Source organism: Gallus gallus, chromosome 6 (genome assembly GCF_016699485.2).
Source record: "Gallus gallus isolate bGalGal1 chromosome 6, bGalGal1.mat.broiler.GRCg7b, whole genome shotgun sequence".
NCBI lineage: Eukaryota > Metazoa > Chordata > Aves > Galliformes > Phasianidae > Gallus > Gallus gallus.
Window position 1 is genome coordinate 12,506,517 of NC_052537.1, and position 23,531 is coordinate 12,530,047.

A 23,531-nucleotide genomic window follows, 5' to 3' on the forward strand; every position below is an offset into this window, starting at 1 on the left:
GAAGAAACCTCTGCAGAGATCCCCCTGCGCTCCTCCAGAGCCTTTCCAGCTCAACGCACTGCCACTGGTGATGCAGGTTGAACATGAGCTTCTGCTCGGCTGCTCGCAAAGAGAAATCATTGTGTGTGTGTCTGTGTGTGTGTGTGTGTCACATCTCCACAGCTCTGCAGCCCCTCCAGGGACGGTGGCCCCACCACCTCCCTGGACAGCCTGTGCCACTGCATCACTGCCCTTCCAAAGGAGAAATGTGCCCTAATTTCCAACCCTTGGGAAGGGGTGATGCGCTCAACCTTCGGCGTCTTCCCCCACAACCAAGCTCTGGGGGGTGCCCTCGTTATCCCCATTAAAAGCGGGGGGGGGGGGGGGGGAGGAGAGAAAAAAGGCTAAAAATATTTGAAAAAAAAAAAAAAAGTGGAAACACGTCGGGAACCAAAGGGGGAAGAAGGAAACGGGGGAGGAAGTGATGCTAGTCGTGCCGCCGAGCAGGGGCGGGCTGCTGCCTCCGCCGCTTCCCTTCCGTCCGCCGCGGTACCGCCCGGGGGCCGGGCTGGGGCCACCCCTCGGGGCGGAGCGGGGCGGTGTTGGCAGCGCATCCCGGCCCGGCCCGGCCCGGCACGGAAGGAGCCGACGGGGCGTGCGGCGCCCGAGTAAGTGGGGCTGCGGGGCTGCGGGTGGAGGGATGTCACACAGCGCTTCCCTCTATCTTGCTGGGAGGATTTCTGCAAAATCCCCCCTTTCCGACAGTTTCTCCTCTCGCAGCCGTAGCGGGGCCTTCCTCGCAGCTTTTGCCGGGGGGGTCCGTTGGGCAGAGCCTGGCGGAGCTGCGTGTCTGTGCAGTCGCCCTGCAAAGCCCGCTGCTGTTGCACCGGTTTTACGAGTGGCTTAGCAAAGCCCTCACTGTGCTGAGTTAGTTTACAAGCTTGGGGGCATGAGGTCAGCTTCCAGGACGCTTTGAGAAGCCTGGTTGATGGGTCACTGCACAGCCTGATGTGCTGAGGGAGGTCATGTGCTGTTATGATGTTCCTCCGAGCCTTGCAGGAGCTGGGTTTCCTGCTTACAAGAGGGAAAAGTGAGTGTGGGCACAGGTTAATTATTAGCTGTAATGAACAGGGCCAGGTGCCGTGCTGCCTGCTGGATGGGCACACTGCTGCTGTGGCGGACCTGTCTCACTCTCACCTTCGGAGTTTTCACCTCGCAGCCCTCCCAAGCCCCGTACCGGTTCAGCTGGGCACCCACAGGGCAGTTCCTGCTGCCCCCCACCTGCTAACCCCCTTCACGTGGCTGTTTTGCAGCGTGCCAACACCATGCACCCAGCGGGCAGCAGCTTTCCCCCGGACGAAGAGCCGCTGATCGAGGAGCCCTCAGTGAACAGAGCCAGCCAGCCAAAACCGAGCGACCACCTCTATGGGGCTTATGTGATCTTCTTCCTCCTGGGCGTCGGATCGCTGCTGCCATGGAACTTTTTCATCACGGCCAAGCACTACTGGGCATATAAGCTACAGAACTGCTCGGAGCAGGCAGAACCAGCCCCCTCCGACCTGCGGGTGAGTGCACACCGGTTGGCACCACCAAGGGAGCACATAGCTAAGCAGTGTGCCATCCTAGTGGCGGTGGAGTCAGCCTGGAGGTTCTTAAAAGGTCTGGCAGATGTGACCATAGTAGCTACTGAGGCCACAGACATCTGGCTCCTGGCATATAAGATGGGGAACTTGTCACGCTGTGATTGATGTGCACTGGGGGCAGCAGGCTTGCTAGCAAGTAGGAACACAAGGCACTTCTCCTCGCAGAAAGCCGCCTTCTCCCCAGAAGCCTTCTCTTGCTCCTCCTTGTCCTTGCCTGGGGATGTCCCCAGCAGGCATGGCCTCCCTTCATTTCCTTGCTCCCTCTCCAAAGCGATGCTTTTTCCTTCTGGCTGAAGAAAGAGTGGTTGCAATGAGTCTGCATCCGCTCCTCCCGCTGCCCAGCTTGCTCAGGTGGTTTGGGCACATTTTTTCACAAGCACAGAGCCCGGTTCAACGCCCACGTTTTCTCCGTGCTTTCTGACATCAAGTATGGTACCCCCAGCTGTGCTGGTTTTAGTAGCTCTGAAGCCTGCTGTGTGGGCATCTTTCGTTGCACAGTGCAGCTGGTGGTGCTTGGATCACAATGCTGGGTCACCAGCGTGCTGGTGCAGATGGGGATCCTGGGTGAGTTAAGCTGATGGACACCATAATGGTGCAGCCAGGCTGGTGCTGAGTGGCCCTTCCTCTATGCTGGAGAGGGTGCTCAGGGCAGGGTATGAAGCATGCCATCCCCCTGCATCCCACCCACTCCTATTGCTTCTGCAGGAAGCTTGTCTCGGGGAATTTTTGAATAAGCCTCTTTGGGGTAAAATTAGTATCTTTGGAAGAGCTCTCTCAATTTCATGAAAGCTTTTCATGCTTGGGCACTGTTGGGCTGGAAGGTGGCCCATCCAGAGAACCTTATTTTCCTCCAGTACCAACATCTCCATCCTAAAAACTCCTGTTTTGAGGATTGCTGTATCCCTGCTCAGATCATTTCTCTGTTAAAAAAGAAAGATGATTTTCCTTTTTCCATGCAGAGCTTCTATCCTTGGTGTAAGGGCACAGTTGAGTTTGTTTCCTCGCTTGGTGATGTGCCAGCATCCGAACATACACAGCATGCGCCTGAGCATGAGGGTTGTTACTTCTGTCGGTGCAGAGCAACCTGGGTCTTCTCTGGTGGTTGAGCTGAATCAAAAAGAAAGCTATCAGCCCCTTTCGGCCCGTCTGGAAAGCACTCTGGCCACGGCAAAGACTCTCCCAAAGGTTTAAAACTTGCAAATGTTTTGTGACTCAAACCCGACACATCCCACCGTGCTGCACTCCCATCCTCTGGGCGTGGTGATGCTTTCTGCCGGTCAGTGGAACAATGTGATCCTGTTGGTTTGTAACTTTGTTTCGAACCACTTCCACGGGAGTGATGCAGGCCATTGCAGAGAGTCAGCAGAAATAGAAAAGCCAACTCATAGTCCTCCTTGTTTTCCTTTAGCCAGAAACAGTAGCAATTGAAACACTTCTGCTTGTTCCTTCTCTTCCAGCAGCATTTGGCCATGGGTAAGGTGGAGTAACATTTCCCTGGGTGACCGAGTGCAGCTCAGACTCCCAAGTTTCTTAAATACTTTCTCAAATTCCCTTCCTGCTGCTCATGCAAGCAAACGAGTGTTTCCCCATGGTGCTTGAAGCGCAGCATCACCGCAAGTGCAGATGTACTTCTGCTTGGTGCAAAGCTTTCTAAAGCTTTGTTTCCTCACCACCACCTCAAAAAGAAAATTAACTTGGAAGCGTATTAAATATCCCTGGAGGCTTTTTTGGGGTAGGTTGGTAAATAAGGCTTAGTTTTAGCCTGTTGTTTTGTCTCTTCCCTAATTCATTGTATGTCTGCAGAGCTTTGAGCCTGCTGCTTCCCAGGCTGATGCAGTAAGTGCAGGCATTTACATCTCCGTGTCTACAGCCCCTCTAGGAGCGATTATTAGATTTCCCGTCGCTTGCAGTAAAGCTCTTGATGGTGAGGAATAAATTAACATGCTTGTAAACTGATTAAAAGAAGACAGTGCAAAGCTGCAGAGGAACCTGGAAAAAGGAGAGCAAAGGTGCCAAGTGCCTCCTGGTTCCTGGCTGCATGCTGGGGTTGGGCAGTAGCACCTTTTGTGCTGTGTCGTGCCAGATTTAGGAGCTGGAGCTCGCTCTGATGCTCCACCTGAGCTTTCTTTTCCCACCCTTTTTCCTGGCAGGATTATTTTGAGAGTTACATCTCCATCGCTTCAACCGTGCCCTCGGTGCTGTGCCTGCTTGGAAACTTCCTGCTGGTCAACAGGTGCGTGCGGGGTGGGCAGCCTTCCCCTCTGCCCCTCTCTCCTTTCTGCCCCACAGGTGAGCTGAGAGCCTGTGTAACAAGTAACCTCCTTGCTCAAACAGTGATCTCCTCCACCTTTGGCTTTCTTTATTTTAAAGTGGATTTTATTTGATCCTCGCAGCAGAGGAGATGCCGCTCCCTGCGTCACGCTTATTAAGTTACAGTTTTAAAATGAGGATAGAACATGTGTTCAGGACAGGGAGTTTAGAGGAAGGTCACGGAGTTGTTCCTCCCTGCTGTCCCCAGGGTACCCGCCAGTGTCCGCATCCTGTCCTCCCTCTTCATCATGCTGTCCATCTTCCTGGTGATTACGGTGCTGGTGAAGGTGGATACGTCCTCCTGGACCACCTGTTTCTTCGCCCTCACCATCGGCTGCGTGGTGGTGGTCAGCGGTGCCTCCACCATCTTCACCAGCAGCATCCTGGGCCTGAGTAGCCGCTTCCCCATGAGGAACTCGCAGGCACTGCTGGCAGGTGCGTGTCCTGAGCGTGAAGGGTCCCTTCCTGCTGCATCCTCCCTCCTGGTGTGGTTCTGCTCTGTGGGTTGGGTTTATTCCCTTTGCATCTGGCATTTTGTCACGTGGTGTTTATTTTAGAAACTTCACTTTGCCCTACGAAGAAAAAAAAAAAAAACCCAAAAACTTGCAGACTGAGATAAAGGGAAGTTGCTGAACGAGAAGCATGGTGGGTCACATGAGCCAGCGCTCTCATTTCTGCAAATGCCCTGCAATCTCCAGTGCTGATGTTTCAGCAGGGACAGACCTTTACCATCCCTGCCCAAAGGAGAACATCCCTCACAGTGCCCACAACCAAAGTCACAGCATGATCCGTGCTTTCCCCACGTGAGAAGACACTGTCCTTTCACTCCTCACTTTGCATCTGGAGGAATCTTAAATGTTGCCTTGTTTCCTCCCTCAGCATTTACATGCATTTCCATAAGTGATGAGGGGCACGCAGGGAGCTGTGAGTGATGAGCTCCCTGGAGGCTTGCTGGTGTTGATAACGTTATGAATGTGCTGTAGGATGGTTGAGAAACCATGAGGAAAGAAAAAAAAATCAAATGGAGATGGAGACGTTTTTCCTGGGGCTGAAACAGGAGTGTTTTAATGAGTTTGGCTCGTTGGGTTGGTTCACTTGCTGGCTGTGGTGTGACGTGATGGAGGGGGCTCGAGGGGCCTCTGATTCGGCCACTCCCCACAAACAGCCACCTTGCAGGTCAGGCCATGGGAGGCACGGTCAGCGCCATCGCCTCCATCATCGACCTGGCAGCAGCGGCCGATGTGACTGACAGTGCTCTGGCCTACTTCCTCACGGCGGACATCTTCCTCGTAGTCTGCATCATGGTGTACCTCCTGCTGCCCCGGCTGGAGTACTCCAGGTATGGCTGGGCTCTGGCAGCACCCACAGGGCAGCACTGCTGGCCTCCATTTGGCCAAAACCACAGGATGAAACTTGTAGTGGGCTGAGCCTCCAGAGAGCTTTCTCAGGGGTAGAAGAATAGCATCATTGAGTTATAGAGTCGTTCAGGTTGGAAAAGATAAATATTTGTAATATCTTTATTAAGATCTTTATTGATGATCTGAGATTGAATCTCAAGTGCTAAGTTTCAGCACTGGGCCTCTCACTACAAGAAAAACATGGCCCCAGAGTGTGTCCAGAGAAGGGCAGTGAAGCTATGAGTGGTCTGGAGCACGTCTTACAGGGAGTGGCTGAGGGAGCTGGGATGGGTCAGTCTGGAGAAGAGGAGGTGCAGGGGAGACCTTATCTCTCTATAACTGCCTGAGAAGAGGCGGTGGTGAGGTGGGGGTCAGCCTCTGCTCCCAGGTAACAGCAACAGGACTGGAGGGAATGACTTCAAGTTGTGCCAGGGGAGGTTCAGGTTGGGCATTAGGACACATTTCATCTCTAAAAGAGCAGTGATGCAGTGGCGTATGCTGCCCAAGGAGGTGGGGGAGTCACTGTCACATGAGATGTTGCAGACCTGTGGCACTGAGGGACATGGGCAGTGAGGGTGGGCTGGATGAGCTGAGAGGGCTTTTCCAGCCCTGTGGTTCTGTGATCCCATGACTGCTAAGATCATCTAGCCCAACCGTCAGCCCATCATCACTGTGCCCACTGAGCCGCGTTCCTCAGGAGCTGCTGGTGAGGGTGCTGCTGAACCCCCCCAACCCCAAATTTCCAACTTCTGTATGATCTTCCTCCTCCATTTTTCAGGTATTACATGGGAAGCCACTGGGAGCACCCATCACTGGCCACCACATCGCCCAGCAGCCCCTTGGAGGACCAAACAGAGCCAGGAGGCTCAGCACACAGCCTGCCCCAAAGCACCGCTGTCCCTCCACTGCGCCCCATCCTGCGCAAGACTGCCGCCCTCGGCTTCTGCCTCTTCTATGTCTTCTTTGTCTCCATCATCATTTTTCCTTCACTCTCCTCCAGTATCCAGTCCGTCCACCAGAACTCGGGCAGCCTGTGGGCCACCAAGTACTTTGTGCCACTGACCAGCTTCCTGTTGTATAACTTTGCCGACTGGTGCGGGCGGCAGATCACCGCCTGGATCCAGGCACCCGGCCCCAACAGCAGGCTGCTGCCTGTCCTCGTCCTCCTCAGGACCATCTTCCTCCCACTCTTCATCCTCTGCAACTACCAGCCCCGGGCCCACATAAGGACAGTGCTCTTCGATCACGACATCTACCCAGTGGCCTTCACCACACTGCTGGGTCTCAGCAATGGTTACCTGGGGACGCTGACCCTTGTCTATGGCCCCAAAATCATGCCCAAGGAGCTGGCTGAGGCAGCAGGGGTGGTGATGAGCTTCTATCTGGTCCTGGGACTGGCCCTGGGCTCTGCATGCTCTGTGCTGGTGGTGCACCTCATCTAGGGAAGAGCCAGATGGATGCTCTTGGTTTGCCCGGCCAGGAGGAGTTCGGGAGCAAAGCAAATGGACCAAAAGCCTTGACTGCAGGGTAGCAATGGGAACGCCCGAGCAGTCAAAGAAACCTTTCCCTCGTTAAAATGCCCCTGGAAATGGGCATTACACTGCATAATACCCCAATGGCAGTGTGGAACCAAAGGTACTTCAGCCCTTGAAGCCTTCAGTGAGCCTAGAGAGTGAATAGCAGCAGGGCAGAGGGATTTCTCCAAGGAAAGGGAAACCTTGGTGTGTGCAAGGGAGATTCCACTTGCACTTCCTCGTGCATTGATTTTTTCCGATGATTTTTCCAGCCTGTGGCTGTTTGCTTTTCTGTGCTGCTGGGTGCAGTTGTGAAGGCAGTGATTGCATACACTACCCTACTGATCTGCAGCTGAGTCCTAAGGAAACTGAAATGTGAAGAGGTCCTCTGTGTTTTTAAGGTGCCTTTATCCTGGGCTGAGAGAGGTCTGTAAAATCAGGGAGAGTTGCCAAAGGGGCTCTGATGTTACAATTACTGTGTTCACGGCAGAAAATTGATTAATTACAGCAAACAGCAAATTACAGCATGACAGTCCCCAGGTACTTTCAGGGGGGTGAGTTACTGTGACACCCAGTAATAGGGTGTATGATGGAGAGGAGAAGCTTTACAGCACTCAACTTTGCACATGTGGGCTCTGCAATCAACAGCACAAGCACTAGTGGTGGCATTAATGTTTCTTATTCACTGGTTAGACAGCGAGTGGCTCTGGATGCAAAGAGAGTTGCTTCTTGTCTTGGAGTCATTTCTGAGATGGAAATGCCCAGGGCTGGGCACACCCTGGTGGCATCTCATATACCTATGTCTTTAGCTTCAAGTGGCCTTGGTGGGCTTTTAAAGGCAGTTTAGAGGTCTTCTGCTCTGTGTTGTTTGGTTTTCCCCAGGTACCAGGTGTTATGAGGTCTGATTCATTTACTGGCTGCTTTGCACATCTGCTCATCCTCTCCATGATGTTACAGAGTGAAATTACCAAATACCTCTCAAGACGGGACTTAATTGTCTGATACCATTGGTAATAAAGTTAAATCTGTGTAAATGCTGGTGCCTGCAGTGATTTCTCTTGGAGATGCATGGGCTGAGACACAACTTTCTGCCATGACTGACCACGTCCTGTGGTGCTGCTCCTCATGTGCGTGATGGGATGGAGCCAGATTGCATGGAGCCAGCGTCCAAAAAGGCTCTGCCAGATTGACTTCGGCTCATACCACCTCCTCAGCTGCTTCACTGAGATGAGCAGAGCTGTAAATGTTTTCACTGTCTTTTGCTATTGAGAGGTGCAACTCTGCTGTAGTTCTGAATCTGGTTGTCAAACACTCTGACTTCCCAAACCTTCTTTGCAGCAGCCTGGAGCCAAATGATGCCAGCTTGGCTTCTTCTCACCCTCACTATTGTGGGTTCAGACACCCAGCTAAGGTTCAGGCTGGTGCTTGTTGAGGGCTTCGTGTGGTGCGGAGGGAACCTGGCCGTGATCTGGCTGCTGAGGAGAGGACCGCCGTGATCTCCGCAGGGCTTGGCATGGAACGAGCCAAGCAGAGTCCTGCAGAATTCATGAGCGTGGACTTGTGAAGTGAGACTCAATCAAAACTCTCCTGGATGCCTGCTCTCTGCCAAGGGGAAGAGCCGCTGATTGTGCAGTGCCCAGGGCTGGCGTTGCTGCCAAAACAGCCTGCGGTGCCACCGTGCCCTGTGCTGCCTCCTGCACCCGCCTGGGCTCCGCAGCCAAGCAGCCACAGGAGGGTAGAGGCTGTGAAATGGAAGAGCAAAAATGGGAAGATGGTATGGAGGGGGGTTGGATAGAAGGGCAGGAAGTGGAGGAGGCGCATCTGTTGCAGCTTCTGCTCAAAAGAGAATGGCTGAGCCTGTGCCCGACCCTTTCTGTGTGCTTTCTGTCCTTAGTGGTGCCAGCCATTCTGCTGCCAGTTCTGGAGCCTGTGTATGCAGGCTCCAAGGGCTTTAAAGCTAACCAGAGTGCTCTGGGAGGAAAGGAAATGTGTGTTATGGCATGATGCTTGCCTCACGTGGGTTGCAAGTGGCTTTCTGATCTGCAAAGCCTTATGTGGGCTGTCCCCACTGCAGAATGATGAGAACAGTGCCTCCTGCCACCTCTCCATCTGCAACACACGGTCCAGAGCCCTTGGCACGATGCTGTGAACATTTGGCGGGTGGGGGCATCTTTGAAACCACCTCACTGTCCTCCAGCATCGCCTTGGTGGTGATGCACGCTGAGAGGACAGAAGAGAAGCTGCCTCCTGGCTGCCCTACTGTGCATGCTTTTTGGGGCAGGATCCGTCCTTTTAGTGTTTGGCCAGAATCTGGGTCAAAAGCAGCTGCGGCAGCTTTGTATTTGGTTGCTCGATGCCTGCAGCTAGGACTGCAAGAGTGGAGGTGTGTGGTAACCATCACTGTGGGGACCGCAGCTCCACACAGGGCATCCTCTCAGCAGCACAGAGCATCCTGACGTCCGCAGCCAGGACTGTCCCAACAGCCCTTCAAGAGAAAGATCTATCCCATCCCACCCCATCCCTTAGCCATTTTCCCCTCTGCAGATGCTGGCTGAGTGGAAGCTTTCTTTGGCTTGGCAAACCTCCATGACTTTGCAGCCTGAGCCAGAGCACGGCTGGAAACCCCAAACCCCGGCTCGGGGGCCCCATTGCCGGCAGCTGAGCCGAGCAGAGCCGGGACCCCGCAGCCAGCTCTTCCCCCACTCCGCCCCGCGCAACGGCTCTGCTTTGAAACAGCACCAGCCAGCTGCAGGCTTACCCGGCTGCCGTGCTCCTTCTGAGTGCTTTATGGGGTAATTTGTACTATATTTACACGGCGGCGATAAACAGTTTTTAAAATGGGAGCGGAGAAAACGCTGCTGAATGAATTGTTACAAAAAGGCCCCGTTTGCTATTCCAGCAGGGGGGGAAGAAGAAGGGATAAAAATCACCGTCCTAGGGACATTCTGTTCGTCAGAGTTGGGTATTTTTTCCTTGATTTGTGTGCCTAGCGCGAGGAGAAGAAGCCGCAGATGCATGCTGAATTCTGCAGGGAACATATGCATGCATTTAAATCATTTACAGCATTTACTGGTGCAATTGTAAAGCACATTATTTTCCTGCATTTGTAATTAGGCTCTAACCAGATGGTGAAGGACTGTAGCTTGTGATTAGAGCGGCTTGTGCTCCGCTGGGCTGCGCCGCGAGAACAACGTGCGCTCGGAAAGTTTCTCTCCTTGTTCGTCACCCCGATGGCAGCGCGTGGTCGGGCCCGTTGGACCTCCCGTCTCCAGGAGTCGGGTCCCGCTCTCAGCTGGGACGCGAGGGAAGCGTCCTGGAGCCGGGGGGGTGAGGTGCTGGCACAGGGTGCCGCGCGGCGCTGCGCCTGCAGATGGCACCTCGTGCTCTGCCTGTGGAGAGCGAGAGCGGAAAAAGAAAGCGACTGCTCTGCTCTTCTACGGGCGGGGGGCTTCGCTTTGCTTCACCCGTAACTCCTGAGTAAACAATGTGATCCTAATATTGGGCCGAATGGGGGCTTGGGAATGAATTTGATGCCGGACAACGGCTCGCTGTCACCCACAACAACAAAAGAAAGCTACAACTTTAGGATGAGGTCCTGAGAGCAGACCCGGAGCAAAGGCACGAGGTGAAATTATCGGCCACCATCTCAGCTTGCTGCGGGAGTTGCCTGCACTCAGCTGTAGGGACTCGTGCTTAACCCCAAACAGCTGCAGGGGGACACCCAGGGACTGGCTCTGGTGCGTGTTGCAACGTGCGGCTGCCCCGTGCCACGCCCCTACCCCCCACGGACTCCACCTGGCTGTAGGGCACAGGGTGCGACCCCCTGCCGAGCCCAGATCAATCAGCGGAGGAGCCGAGGTAATTGCATAATTAGCAGAAGCTGTGCAAGAAGCAAGGGCTTAATTATCCCCTCCTGGGCCTGCGGAGGCATTTGCCAACTGCTGTGGGAGGAAGAGGGATGTGAAGGTGAGTGTGTAAGGGTCTGTGAGGGGCTTTGGCAGTACCAAGTGTTTTTGTTTGGGCTTTTAACTAAGAGCTACTTGTAAGAAGTAGTGAGGGTGTAGGTCCTAATTTTGTCACTGAATAACAAGCTACTCCATGGAAAGGTAAGGTGACCAGTGCTGCCCTAATCCTCTTGGGAACCTGTCTTCCTTCCTGTCCCCATCCAGATGCCTGTTGCTTGTAAGGCCACAGCCATCCATAAGATCAGCAGGGATTTCTGCAGAGGGTTGCGTGGAAGTGTGTATCAGTGGCACTGCCGTAGTAACACTGGGTACCCAAGGGTGAGGTGTGTAAGAATAATAACTGTATGCAGGTGCTGGCATGCTTCTGGGAGTGATACTGATGCCAGCGTGCTGCCTGTATCTTGTTCCACTCATGTATGATTTACACTGCACTTGTGGACCTACTTGGCCTTCCTGCACAATCTAATAATGTGAAAAGAAACCAGAAATAGAGGCTGAGGTAAAACTTCGTGTGCACAATGCGTGCCTTGGGCTGAAGTTTCTTTGCAAGAGGCGACCACCAGTGTGCTGCTGCTGCCAGACCCCTTTCCTGGGAAGGGGTTGAAGCTAGACCTTGTAGCGAGGGGGAGACACAGGAGGGGCCAGGACTGCATTATCTGGGGGATGCTCTGAAGGGGTCATAAGCTTGGACTGTGATCTTGGAAAGGACTGAGTGAACTCTGTGATGTGGGGAACGTTGAGCCTGGGACCCATAATGTGTGTGTGTGTGGGGGGGGGGGTGGAATGAAAGAGGGGTGGGGAGGAGGAAGGTAGTGAGCCTGGACTGTTTCACTTTTGGGAGTACTTGGTCCTAAACCCCATAAAGCATGGGAGGGAGTGCTCCAGGGGGTTTCTCAGCCCGGGCCCCCCACCATGGGAGATGCTCCGGGAGAGATGCTGACCCTGAATCCCCTTAACGTAGGGGTACATAGCCTGGATTCCATCCCCTAAAGCGTGCTGAGCGTGGTCCCCTTCCCCAGGGGATACAGAGGGGGACCCGCTTTGCTGGGCAGGGGGGTGAAATACTCCTTACCTGGGCGAGAGGCGCTGCGCCAGCCTCCTCCGCGCCGCTCGGGCTCCTTCCCACCCCTTCCTCCTCCTCCTCTTCCCTCCGCTGCCGCCTGGGCTCGCTCGTCGCGGCTGGGGGGAGCGGCCCCGCCGCAGGTGATGTCCCCGCGGGCAGCGCCCCGCCGCAGGTAACGGGGTGCGGGGGTTCCGCCGCGATCGGCGGGGAGGGGGGGGAGGAGGGAGACGGGGATGGTGCGGGGGGCTGCCGAACTTCTCCAACAGCGGCGCGTGCGGGAAGCGGGGTGAGAGCTGCCGCACCGGCGTGCACGGGGCTGCCGGTGGCCAAGCAGCGCCCAACGTGATGAAAGAGATTGCTTTAATCCCCCCGTACCCATAGGGATCGGGAAAAAGGTTTTTCCAAGCGACCGACTCGCCTCGGGTGGGTTCTTGTTGTTTCTTGTGAAAACACTTTAGATTGTTTTGTGGTTCTTTTGGTTGCGATTTTTATTTAACGTCCTCCCGCTCCTTTGCTCGCTCGTCTCTTCCTTTAAATCATCTTCCCCTGAGCGCCTCAAGCGCTGCCCCGCATGCATCCCGCTTTATTTAAAGAAAACGCTCAAACTTCACGAGGGAGGGCTGGTCCCCGTGATAGCAGGCGGCTGCATGGCATCGGGCTGCCTTCCACGGAGCCCGGGCTGTGGCAGGGACAGCGTCTCCCCGCTGCTGTTTGATCTGCACAGCACCGGTCCTTCTGTTCCGATGCACCGGGAGAGGTTCGGGATGCCGCGGGGAGGTAAATCGCAGCCTGTGCCCAGTTGCAATTGGGGGTTACAGGTGCGGGGCTTTGTTGTCGGCATTTAACCGGGCAAATTTACATTAGTGAGGATCTGCCGAAGGAAAAGGGGGGACGAATGAAGATGCTGAAGGAGAAAGCAACAGTTATTTGTTTTTGTATTTTATTTATTTATTTGTTTTGCTGGCTGTCGGTTTTGTCTTTATGGAACGGGGAAGGTGGGGGAGTCACCGTCCCTGGAGGTGTTGCAGAGCCTTGGAGATGTGGCACCGAGGGATGTGGGCAGGTGGGGGTGGGCTTCGTGAACTGACGGGGCTTTTCCAACCTTTATAATTTCTCCAGTGGTGTGACGGTGTCATTTTGGGGGTGCTCTGCTGGAATGGGAAGTTTCTATGCTGTGCTTGCAATGGTTTATTGTCTGTGTTTGCAAGACCACCAAAGCCCTCCTAGTGACAGGTCCCCTGGGCGCAGCAGATGTCCCCATGGTGCTCCTGGCCCTTCCCAGTTCACTGTTCTGGGACATCTCTGCATGCAGCTCCAGAGCATGAGAGCGCTGCAGGCTGGGGCTGAAGCATGCTGTGCACCCGGTGGCATTCCCATGGGAAGCATGTGTTTGTTGAAATCTGGGCGGCTGTTCTGGGGGAGGGAGATCTAATATTGCCATTCCTCCTTCCCCTGGGGAGGGAAGGGAGGAAATCCCTTCGCAGTTGTGTTTTTCTCCTTCCACCCCCTCCCTCCCTCCCTCCTCAGCGTTGTGAAGGCAAACTGCTTCGTAGCACAAAGTCGAGATTGTGTCGGCAAAGAACGGCGTGTTGTTTTAATGCTAAATTGTAACACACTCCCTTCATGAGGAACTGTAAAATTTGATGGTCTCCACTTTTTTTATTCTTTTTTTTTTTTCCTTCTGTGATAAGTGAGAGGAATGTTTGCAAGATAAGTGGGAGCTGGGAGCCCAGCAGTGTGTTGCAGAGGGGGTGGGAAGGGCACCCAGCTCTGCCCCTTTCACCTCAGGGCTCTACCTGGAAACATCAGGGAGGTGACCCAAGGAGGGGCTCCCACTGCTATGGGACAGAGCCCAGCCTCGTGATATGGGCTGGGAAAGGCAGAACATCCCCAGGAGGAAGCAGCCGTGACATTGGGGACTTCTGAAAAAGGGCTCCATTCATCAAGTTTCTTAAATGTGCTGTGCAGATGGTCTGGAGCGCTAATGCTTTGTGAATGGGGTTGTTGCCTCTTGTTAGGGTGGAAGCATCCCAGCTGCCTGCAGCCCCGCTCTGCAGCAGTGTGCCTGAGTGCAGGCTGTGTTCTTTGTGGACTAATGCTTGCGATCTGTGAGCACATATGTTTCCAAGTGCACCCCAGCACTCCTCCCTTTTTCCCCTTACAGCATCCCACAAAAAGAATTCCAGCGATGCTGCAGGAGGACAAGGGTTAGTTTGGGACTTTTATGGCCTAAGACCTACAAATAATTAAAAATATTTACAATTTGTGCCTTCCTGCTTGCATTGCTGTGGGGTCCTATTTCACTTTGTGTTTTGTGTGTCTGAGATGGGGAATCTCGGTGGTTTCCGCAAGGCTCTTTCAAGCCTTGTGGATCTCCAAGCTCTGGCAATTGCCAGCACGCTCTAACATGGGGTTGGAATAGCATTTTTGCTCAAGTAGCTGTCACATAGCATGTGCACACTGGGGGTGTTTGTTATCCTGCATGTGTGTGGAACACTTAGATGGGTGTGTTATTTTCAGCCGCACTTCACAGTTGTTGTCCCTTCTGAGCAGGGCATGAGCAGAAAGCATCTAGCCCCCGTTGTCCAGCAGGTTTTGGTCAGACCCTTGGAACCTTTCCTCTTGCTGCTTTGTCCTCTGCTCTTTGAAACTGGGTGTGGAGAGAGGCTCCTGTCGTGTGAGACCGTGCAGTGTGTGCCCTGTGAGCTGGGCTCTGGTTATAGAATCATAAAGGTTGGATAAGACCTCTAAGCTCACTTAGTCCAGCCATCGGGCCATCACCGCTGAGCCACATCCCGGTTGGTACAGCCCCTGTGCCTCATCCCAGTGTGCCACTGTTGCTCCAGTTTGCCAAGGCTTTATGGTGGAGAACTGGTCACCACAGGCAGTGTAGCAACCACTGTTGGGGACTCAGTGCTGCCCTGGTCGGTGTCTTCCGTCTGCCCACAAGAGATGCTGCCTTTAAGCATGGCAGGACAGGTGGCATGCATGCTTTAATGGGGGGATGTGCCACGATCCAAAGACCCGGAGGTGTTATTAACATTGCATGAACGAGGCAGTGAATGTGATACTCAGACTTGTAACGCTGTGCTACCAGATGATGTTCTGTAGTTGTGCAGCTGGAGTGTTCTGCTTGCGCAAACCCGTGTGGCTATTGGGGTTGTTTTATAGCACTTGTGATTTCACTTCCAGCTGGGGCGAAACATGAACTCAAGTCCAGCACTTCCAACTAGGACAAAGTTTTCTTATGTGGAGCAAGGTCCAGAAGCTTCTGCTCAAATAGTGCTTTCTCCTCATCTCAAGCTTTTGGTTAAACAATATGTTCTGCAGCTAATGCTTGTTTCCTACTGGAAAAGCAAACAAAAAGCTCCCACTTCTCCTTTGCTTGGAGAAAGGAATGAGCTGCTGCAGACACTGGGAGCTTCTCTGCAGACTCTGATAGAGGAAAGCAGTGGCAGCGTTGCGTTCCTTCCCAATGGACAGCCCTGCGTTTATTTAGCAAGGGGATTTTTCCCCTCGCCATGGGGAAGAGAATAATAATAAAAAAGGGGCAATTTTTTTTTTTACTGGGAACAAATCTCATTTTCGAGAGTCCTGACAAAATGAGCCATAAAATTACAATATTTCCAAGCACTCCGTAATTCTGGCGCGGACGGCTCTTCATCACGGAATCTGAAAGCTCAGAAAATATAAAACTCATTAGATTAAAATAAACCACCTACTGCGCGGGAGAAAAGCTTATTTATCAATATCAATTTACTTCTGATTACCCTATTCTGCAATTTGTTATTTTTAGGAGTTATGATTTGTGTGCTGCTCAAGTCAATGCGTGGAATTACACTTATTGTGGAGACCTGGCTAAGAAGTCATTAAAAAAAAGAAGAATTTAGGAGTCAACTTATTTTTTAACAATGCTTTTGGTGGGGGAGCGGTGCAGTGGAGAAGGTGGGATGTGCGTTGCAGGTAGTGCGGGGGTTGCGGCTTGATGTTGGTGCTTGCAAGGGTTCAGTCTGGTTGCAGTGGTGATGGGTGAAGAAAGCGCTGTGGGTGCTCACCCTGGGACCCGCTTTCCTCCTGCAGTGGTTTTTAGGAGGGCTTCACCCATACATGTTCCCTCTTGCCATGTCTCCTTACTAGGACAGGGAGAAAGGGCTCTGGGTTTGAAGCCCACTTACCAACACCAGCAGCTTGAATGCAAGAGCATCTCTGTCAGCAGGACACAGTGGAGGCAATCAAAGATGCTCAGTGTGTTTTGCATGCACGCACAGTGTTCTCCTATACAAGCACCCCAACAGTACACTTAAAAACAACCAGTGCAGGTGCACAGCCTGGAAGCCAACACTCGAGCACCCTGAGAGTGATGTGCTGAGTCCAGTCAGTGTTTCACAGAGACTGCCAATATTGCTTGGGTTAAATCCTGCTGGATATGCACCGCTGGGCTCTGCTGCAGTTCCTCCTGGGTTAGCAGGAGGGACAATTCCAAAGGCTGTGCTATGTATGCAGGGACTCTGTGTGGTTCTCTCTGGGTTGTAAAAGCTGTGCCGGGCTCAAGCTGAACTCTCAAGTGCTCAACTCCTCTGCAGACAACGTTCTAGCAGGAGAAGCTCCTCCAGCTCTCGTCTGTCCCTGTTTAATACAGTTCTGTCTGCTGCTTTCCATGCCTTGGGGAGCGTTTGCCAGGAGGCTGGGAGCTCTCTGCTTTAACATCAGTGCTTTTGCAGCTAGGAGACCACAGTAAGTTCCTAGAGATGACTTGCCCAGAGACATTATTATGCCGGGTATTGCTCTGAATACTTCCTACACAGAGCCTCTGCAAGGTAGAAGGTGTGATTTAATATGCTCCTAGTCACAAGTTTTGAAGTTCTCCCCCGAGATCCCTCAAGCCTGTTCCGAAATCTGCAGTATTGGAGTGAACTGCCTCTGAGAGCCGGTGAAGAGCTGCAGCATTAATGAAGACAGACAAAAATCAAAATGACATTTCAGGCAATTACTTACATAATGAAGTGACTGACTTGGAATGTACAATATTTAGATTTATCGTGGCACTCAAAAGGGATGCTGTCAGCTGCCTTTAGTTCTCCATCACGCAAATTGTTTTTCCACCGCCCTGTTGCTTTTTAAACGTGGTCTGTGAAGGCAGGGAATAATGTTTCCGCTCACCTGAGCTTATAGCAGTGCTATTTCAGCAGAAAGTTAGTGTTTTTCTCAATAGCGTTTTTGTACTGCTGATTGCAGAGGGGTTCGAATGCTCCATTTGGGCAGTGGTTGGGGGTGACAGCTCTGTGTGGATGTAGGGACCCAGCTCTCTCCTTGGGCTTGTGCTGAGCTTCCCAGTCGTGCTGTCCTTCCTGCCTGTGCATCCTTTCTTCTCCTGGAGCCTCTCTTGTGGGGGAATAGCTGAAGAAATGGGAATTTAAGGCCCTTTCTGCTGAGATGGTGACAGAGTTATGAACCAAACTGTCTTCTCTGACATTTCTATCAGTAAAAATGAAATACGTGTAGCGATTACTCGGAAGCTCCTGAGGAGTGCCAGGCTGGGACTGAGCACCCTGCTGCTCTGAGGGTGGTGATGGGATGCAAAGAGGGGGAAATCCCAGAGCAAAGTGGGATGCAGGCAAGTCTGCCCCTGCAGTGCCTGCTTGGCAGCTGCCCTTCTGGTTTGAGAGGTGTGTGTGGCGCTGGGCACCTCCAGGGATGGGGCACCCACAGCTCTGGGCAGCAGTGCCAGCACCTCAACGCCTTCTGGGTGAAGATTTCTCCCTAACATCTAACCTAAACCTCCCCTCTTTCAGTTTAAAGCCAGCGTGGCCCTTTGCTGACATTGTTGAGCCCATCCTAGAGCTGTGTCCTATGTGAGCAGAGAGCTGATCCTGAAGGAACCCAATGAGCTACAGAAGCGTTGCTGGTTCCTTAGCTCCCCTGATGTGCTAGGAGGGTTCTGGGTGGTGTGTTCTGCATGGAAGCTGAGCGTTAACAAAATAGTGATCTGTGTGTGATGTGCCAGCTGTGTCCCTGAGCCTGCTTTGGGGGCATGAGACAGTATCTGTGATATGCTGGACTTGACGTGAGCTGCTTTTTTGGCAGGAACCATGAAGCGTCACACTGCTGCCAGCAACCTTCTGCTGTCCCTCCTGGTCTTGGAGCTGGTCCCTCTGGGTAAGTGAAGCTTGTGGTTGCTGAGTGCCGTGCTTGGAATCCAACCCATGTGCTGGCTGCTGGCTGTTTGCCAAGTAGCTGGCTGTTCTGACACTGCATGGGTCTGTAGGCATGGTGGAATCCCCCAAAAAGCTGGGGGTGCTGCTTCCCCTCCCCTACCCCTACTCGCAATGGGACAAATTATTCTCTAGAAGACCTCACCTTGCATGGTCTTGCTTCAGTGTCCCCTTCTGAAGAGGGCAGGTGAGGTGGAAGGAAGAGGAGCAGGATGTGCAGGTGACCCCAGTGGTGGTACCTGTTCCTGGTGCGTTGGAGTGGGAAGACCATGGCAATTTCCAGCTGTGTGTCCAAGAGGTCACAGCTGGTGGCAAATCATCTTATGCAAGGATGCGTAAGGAAGCAGACAAAAGGCAAGGACATGAACCAGAAGCCTGCGAGCTGTTTAACAGCAGAGGTATTGCTGTAGCACGTGGCAGGACTCTCCCTGTGCTTTCAGCAGCAAAATTATTACCTGAGCAGCGCTGTAATGTATGCTGTGTGGGAAATAACTCCTCCCTGAACTGCACAACCTCTCCTGTATTTCCATCTGGTGTGAATGCCAGCTTGCAGGAGGGGGAAGAGCTCAGGGCATGCAGACGTGGGGTGTGATGGATGCTCTCGGTCTCCTCAGGAGCTCTGGCAGGGCTATGGCAGGGTGTGCGAGTACAAAATGCAGAGCAAAGCTCCGTGAAAATTGGGATTGTTGCAGGGACGGGCTAACCCCCGGCTGCCTTTGAGGGGGCTGCAGGGGTGTTTGCTCGTGTGGCGCTCACTGATAAACAATACCGAACATGTGTCCACTTGATAGCACTGTGCCCTTTGCAGTGAGTGCTTTTCTCCCCTCCTGGAGCCTCAAGATGGCTCGGCCAGATTGGCAGCCTGATTGCACGCCTGGTGTAGGACGTTCACAGCGACTGACAGGCGCAGTCAATCTCTGTGGCGCTGTATGGGATGCATGTAGCCTCAGTGGCTAACTGCCCTGTCACTGCTCTGCAAGGGGGAAAGAAAGGCAATTTGGAGGCTTGTGAAACTGCAGCGTTGGCTGCTCTCTTCTAAACTCCCCTTCACTGCCATCCCTTGGAGCTGGCTGGTGCCACCTGGAGAAGCTCTTGGGTTACAGGAGCATGGAGGAAGGTGACAGCTTTCCTGGGATTTGCAGTCCAAAGCTAGGTCCTGCCTCCAGCTTCTCCCAGCTCTCAGCTGTGGTCAGCCCTCTGTTTTAAGGGGAGCCCCAGAGGAGCCCAAGCTGCATCCTTCTCCCATGCCCACGGTGTGTTTTTCCCTTGAGAGGGATTTGGGGCACTTGGGAGCAGATCACAGTCGCTTTGAGACTGTTCCTGTGTTAATCTGGGCTTTGAAGAGACTCTTTCCTGTTGTTTCTTCAACCTGCCAAAGCATCATCCATCTCCTCGCCTCCCTCCATCTGCAAGTTCATCACCTCAAGGGTGTTGAGTTTTCTTGCTCTCCACTTGTTCTTAGCAATACATCACCTTCTTCACTCTCACCATCCCAACACCTTCTCATTAAGCCTGCCCTGCTGCCCTGTTACCATTCCCTCTCACCTCTGCACAAGAGAACAACTAAAAAATAAAAGCTCATGACTATTGTAGGAGCCATCTCTGCTCCTCCTCTCTCTATCAGCTGTGATCTGGGGGTGTCCCTCACCATCCCATTCCCAGCCACATCCCACCCCTCACCAGCCTGCCCCTGTGCCCTGAGATTCTCCTGCCTGCAAAGCACTGTTGAAATAACTCTTTGCTCTTGTTCCTTTCCCAGGTCAGGGCAACCGGCTGCCCTACTTCATAAACTACTTCTTTGACACCTACCTGCTGATCAATGAGGACACACCTGTGGGTAAGTGCTGTGCGCTGGTGGCTGGTCTTGCTAACCCAATGTTGGACAAGGTTTTAAATCGTAGTAATAATTAAACAGTGATTCAATTTGATCATTACTGGTTGGTTGAGGTTTTTTTTTTTGGGTCATGGGTTCATACTGCCAGCTGGGACTGTAGTTCTGTCTTGTTCTTTCTGGCTGCCTTTGGAGAGGTGGAACTAGAATGCTTTTGGCTAGGTCTTCTCCATGCTTGGGAGTGTGTCTCAGAAATGCTCAGCATGTGGGAAGCTTAAGCCCCTTTCTTGCTTCTGTGGTTGTTTTTTTCTTGCTTCTGTGGTTGTTACTTAGCTAATTACTTGACGTGGTGTGGGATGGGGTCTTTTCCCATGTGGGGAAGGGTTGTGTTGTGCTGTGGGACCTACTGCTATAAGCAGATGGGTGAGTCTGGCAACAGTGAGCTCTGGATTCATTCAATGCATATGGATGGAAATAGGATCTCCAGATGTAGGTCATGATTAAAAGCACTGAGAGCTCCTGGAGGAGCCTCAGTGCCTTTGTCCCTTTAGGACACTTCACAGTGTTACTGCAGCACCTGATGACTACCTTAGGGCTGGCTCAGTGTCCTTGGCTCTGGCTGTGGTCTGTGTGGTCAGGTGCCATGGTGTTGTACTGGACCCAGTACCATGGCTGGGACCATCCATGCTGCTAGACCTTGCCACAGAAGGACAAAGGCCTCAGGAATGGAGGCTTGTGGGGGAGAACTTTCTGGAAGAGAGCAGAAGGAAGCAGTTGTAAAAGCTTTGAAAGCATGGATGATCCAAAGTGAGGCAAGGCAGTGAGGGTTGGAGTCTCCCCAAGCAGGGATAGATGAATTTAAATGGGGAAGAACATTTCTCACTGTGCCAGCACTTCATCCTCTGTTCCTTGTTTCCTACTGCAAATACCTGAGCATGGAGCATTTCAGATGCAGTGCTGGACACCTGGAAATTTGGGCAAGGTTGTGGTGCACATCCACGCGTGTATGTGTCAGTGCCCTTGGAAGAAAAAAAAACATCTTGGTCATCATTTGATTGGCAGGCGTACCTTATTTTTTATTTCTTTATTTAGCTAGTGATTGGTCTGAAGTAAATGCAGAAATCGACCTGATCGTTCTTAGCCTTTTTCCAGACTCTCAGTCCATTAAACTTGTGCTCTTCAATCAGGGCTCGTGACGGGCCTTTAATGCTGGAGGAATTGATTGGGAGCCCTCATGAGTAACAGCAGAAGGGTGGCCAGGAGAAGATGGAGACCCCTTCTCATGTGCTCCTACCTTCATCTACCACCTTGAGCAGCATCCTCAACACCTGTTCTTGCTGTGCTCAGATCCTTGCCAGAGCTCTCAGAGGTTCGAGGGCTCTGCAGAATCATAGCATGGCTTGGGGAGCTGCTGGGAAGAAAGCAGCTGTGTGGATGTAGGAGTGGGAGCAGGTTGGGAACAGGTTAATGGGAACACTTCCTGACCAAGCATGTGGATCTTGGAGTACTTGAGCTTGAAATACCTTATGGGAATTTGATGGAATTTCTATTCTGCTGAAAAATGGCTGGAGATTTCTGAAAGTCTATTTTCCAGTGAGATATTGTGCGTATAAAGTTGTTCCTGCCATTAAGTTTGGGGCTTGATTTTTTTTATTATTTTTATTTTTTATTTTTCCTAAACTCTGTATTACACTGCACGGAAACGAAATTCACTCTTAAGGATATTGATGCTCTGGGATTTTGGTTCCAGATGTGCCAGAGGGAAACATCAACCTTGAAACTGTTGACAGAGTGCCTGTTTTGTTTTATTTGCAGTTGGTAGCTATTTTCAGAGTGAGGGTTGTTAACTGATGGGGAAAAAAAAGCATCACCTGGCATCACCTTTCTTGTACCCCAGCTGGGGGCATGTAGCAGAGCTGGAAAGAGCCCTCAGCTTCTTGAGGTTTTTAAGAAGCACCCATCACCGTGGCATTGAGTAAATGCTTGCTGCAGAGGCTGCTGGAGTAAAAGAGGGGATTGCCATGTGCTGAGCGAGGTCTGAAGCTCCCACCTGGTCTTGGTACCCTCCTGCAGCATCCTCAGCATCCTAGCTCATGTTCTTAGTGCTAGGGGTGTGGATGAAGCACTCAGCTGTCCCTGCACAGAGCAAGTCTTTCCCTTGCCTGGGCAGCCCTGGGTGCGTGCCTCCTCGCAGCCCTCTTCGCATCCCCTTTTGTGCCCAGGCAAAGGAGCACCTCACACAAAGTGAGCATCCCCGCTTGCTGTGTGTGACGCCTAGAGGAATCTTAAGCAACAATTAAGAGATCGTTCCCCCCTCTAATCACTTACAGGAGTAAATTAGTCTTGTCAGGAGCTATTAAGACAGAGAACTCGGAATTCATTAGGTGAGATTGGGACTATGGAGCTGCCGGCACTGCCGCCAGTCCGGGCTGATTAATTCCTCTGAAAACATCATCAATGCCCATCTGTTTCATTTAGGTCCGGGGAGAGCAATTTTCAGGTGGAGTGACCCTCTAGTCAGCTATTTCACCCAGAAGTAATGAAACACACACACAGGCAGAGGGGGAGCGCCAGACGGGAGCATTGGGAATAGGAAACGTGAGCTGAAGGAGGGCGAGTGCCATTGAGTCAGGAGCGGAGAGCCAGGGGAAGCCTGGAGAGGGGGAGGGATAATGATGGACCGGGTGGCTGGGGCACGGATGGGGAGATGTGGTCCTGGGCATGTCACAGATGCACAGGCAACTGTGTGCAGGGGGAGAGCTTTGCTGCTTTTTAAACCCTCCCCCCACTGATTTGATCCAGTGCATTGGAAGAAATGGAGCAACAGGCATTGCAGAGCCTACTCCAGTAGCCAAAGCATAGTGTTTTGCTCCAGAAGTAGAAGTAATAGCAGGTTAACAGCCCTTGGAGGGACAGCTCGCAGGAGAGGAGCTGTCTGTCTTTATTGCACTACCCACTGCCTTGAGCAAAATCATTCCAAGGGCCATTTCATTTAATGCCACACATCAGAGAGGGCCATAGGTATCAGAGAGCAGCATGGATATTGATGCTGAAGTACTGGAGGACTCTGGCTCATTGGCACACAGAAGGGGTGGCATTGCTTCAGCCCTGAGTTCATCGGAAGGTGGGTCTGTGAGCAGGAGAAGGGCAAATCTCTGCTATGGCTTTTGTAGCCCTGGATATGTGTACTTGCTACTATCCCTGTGAGAAATGGAGGTCCATGCTAGTATCTCCTCTTTGCAGACTGGAGGTGGGGATTGGAATGGAGAACATCAGGCTTGCTTCAAACAATACTTTTGCACCCGAAGAGGCACAAAGCAATGTCAGCATTCTGTAGGATGAGTTCTGATGCTCTGTCAGACAGCGGTTTGGGTTGGGAGGATGGGGCACCCGTGTCACCCCCAGGGCTGCTCTTGGTGCTCCCCCTGGGCAGGTGGTATGGGGCTTTCTGAATGCTGCAGGGCTTAGATGCTCGGGTCCCTCTAAAGGAATGTCATCTTAGTGTCATACAGTGACTAGGGTCTAATTGGCCAGCAAATGGGTTCACTCTATGCAGGATGGGCTTCAGAAATGAAGATATCCATCACGTCGGGTCCCTAAGCAGCCTTGCGTCCACC

General features: G+C 52.5%; 2 protein-coding genes across 10 annotated transcripts in view; both read left to right on the plus strand.

Annotated features, from left to right (window-relative positions):
- Positions 1–606: 606 nt before the first annotated feature.
- SLC29A3 (solute carrier family 29 member 3) lies at positions 607–7,877 on the plus strand. Its single transcript, XM_421594.8, has 6 exons — positions 607–647; positions 1,293–1,544; positions 3,773–3,855; positions 4,141–4,367; positions 5,109–5,271; positions 6,108–7,877. Exons 2-6 carry the CDS (start codon positions 1,305–1,307, stop codon positions 6,769–6,771), a joined length of 1,377 nt encoding a protein of 458 aa, XP_421594.3. The 5' UTR covers positions 607–647; positions 1,293–1,304; the 3' UTR covers positions 6,772–7,877.
- A 4,083-nt stretch (positions 7,878–11,960) lies between these two features.
- CDH23 (cadherin related 23) overlaps positions 11,961–23,531 on the plus strand; it is a 128,569-nt gene continuing 116,998 nt past the window's right edge. For 8 of the 9 annotated variants that reach the window (XR_006939750.1, XR_003075564.3, XM_421595.8 and 5 more), the window contains exons 1-3: positions 12,483–12,648; positions 17,956–18,027; positions 19,843–19,920. Coding sequence is in view for 7 of the 9 variants with exons in the window: in XM_421595.8 (XP_421595.5) it covers positions 12,519–12,648; positions 17,956–18,027; positions 19,843–19,920 (280 nt within the window). In the remaining 2 variants the exon portion in view is untranslated. Of the gene's footprint in view, positions 12,044–12,482; positions 12,649–17,955; positions 18,028–19,842; positions 19,921–23,531 lie in introns of those variants that run through there. The other variant, XM_015288246.4, reaches the window with a different exon arrangement.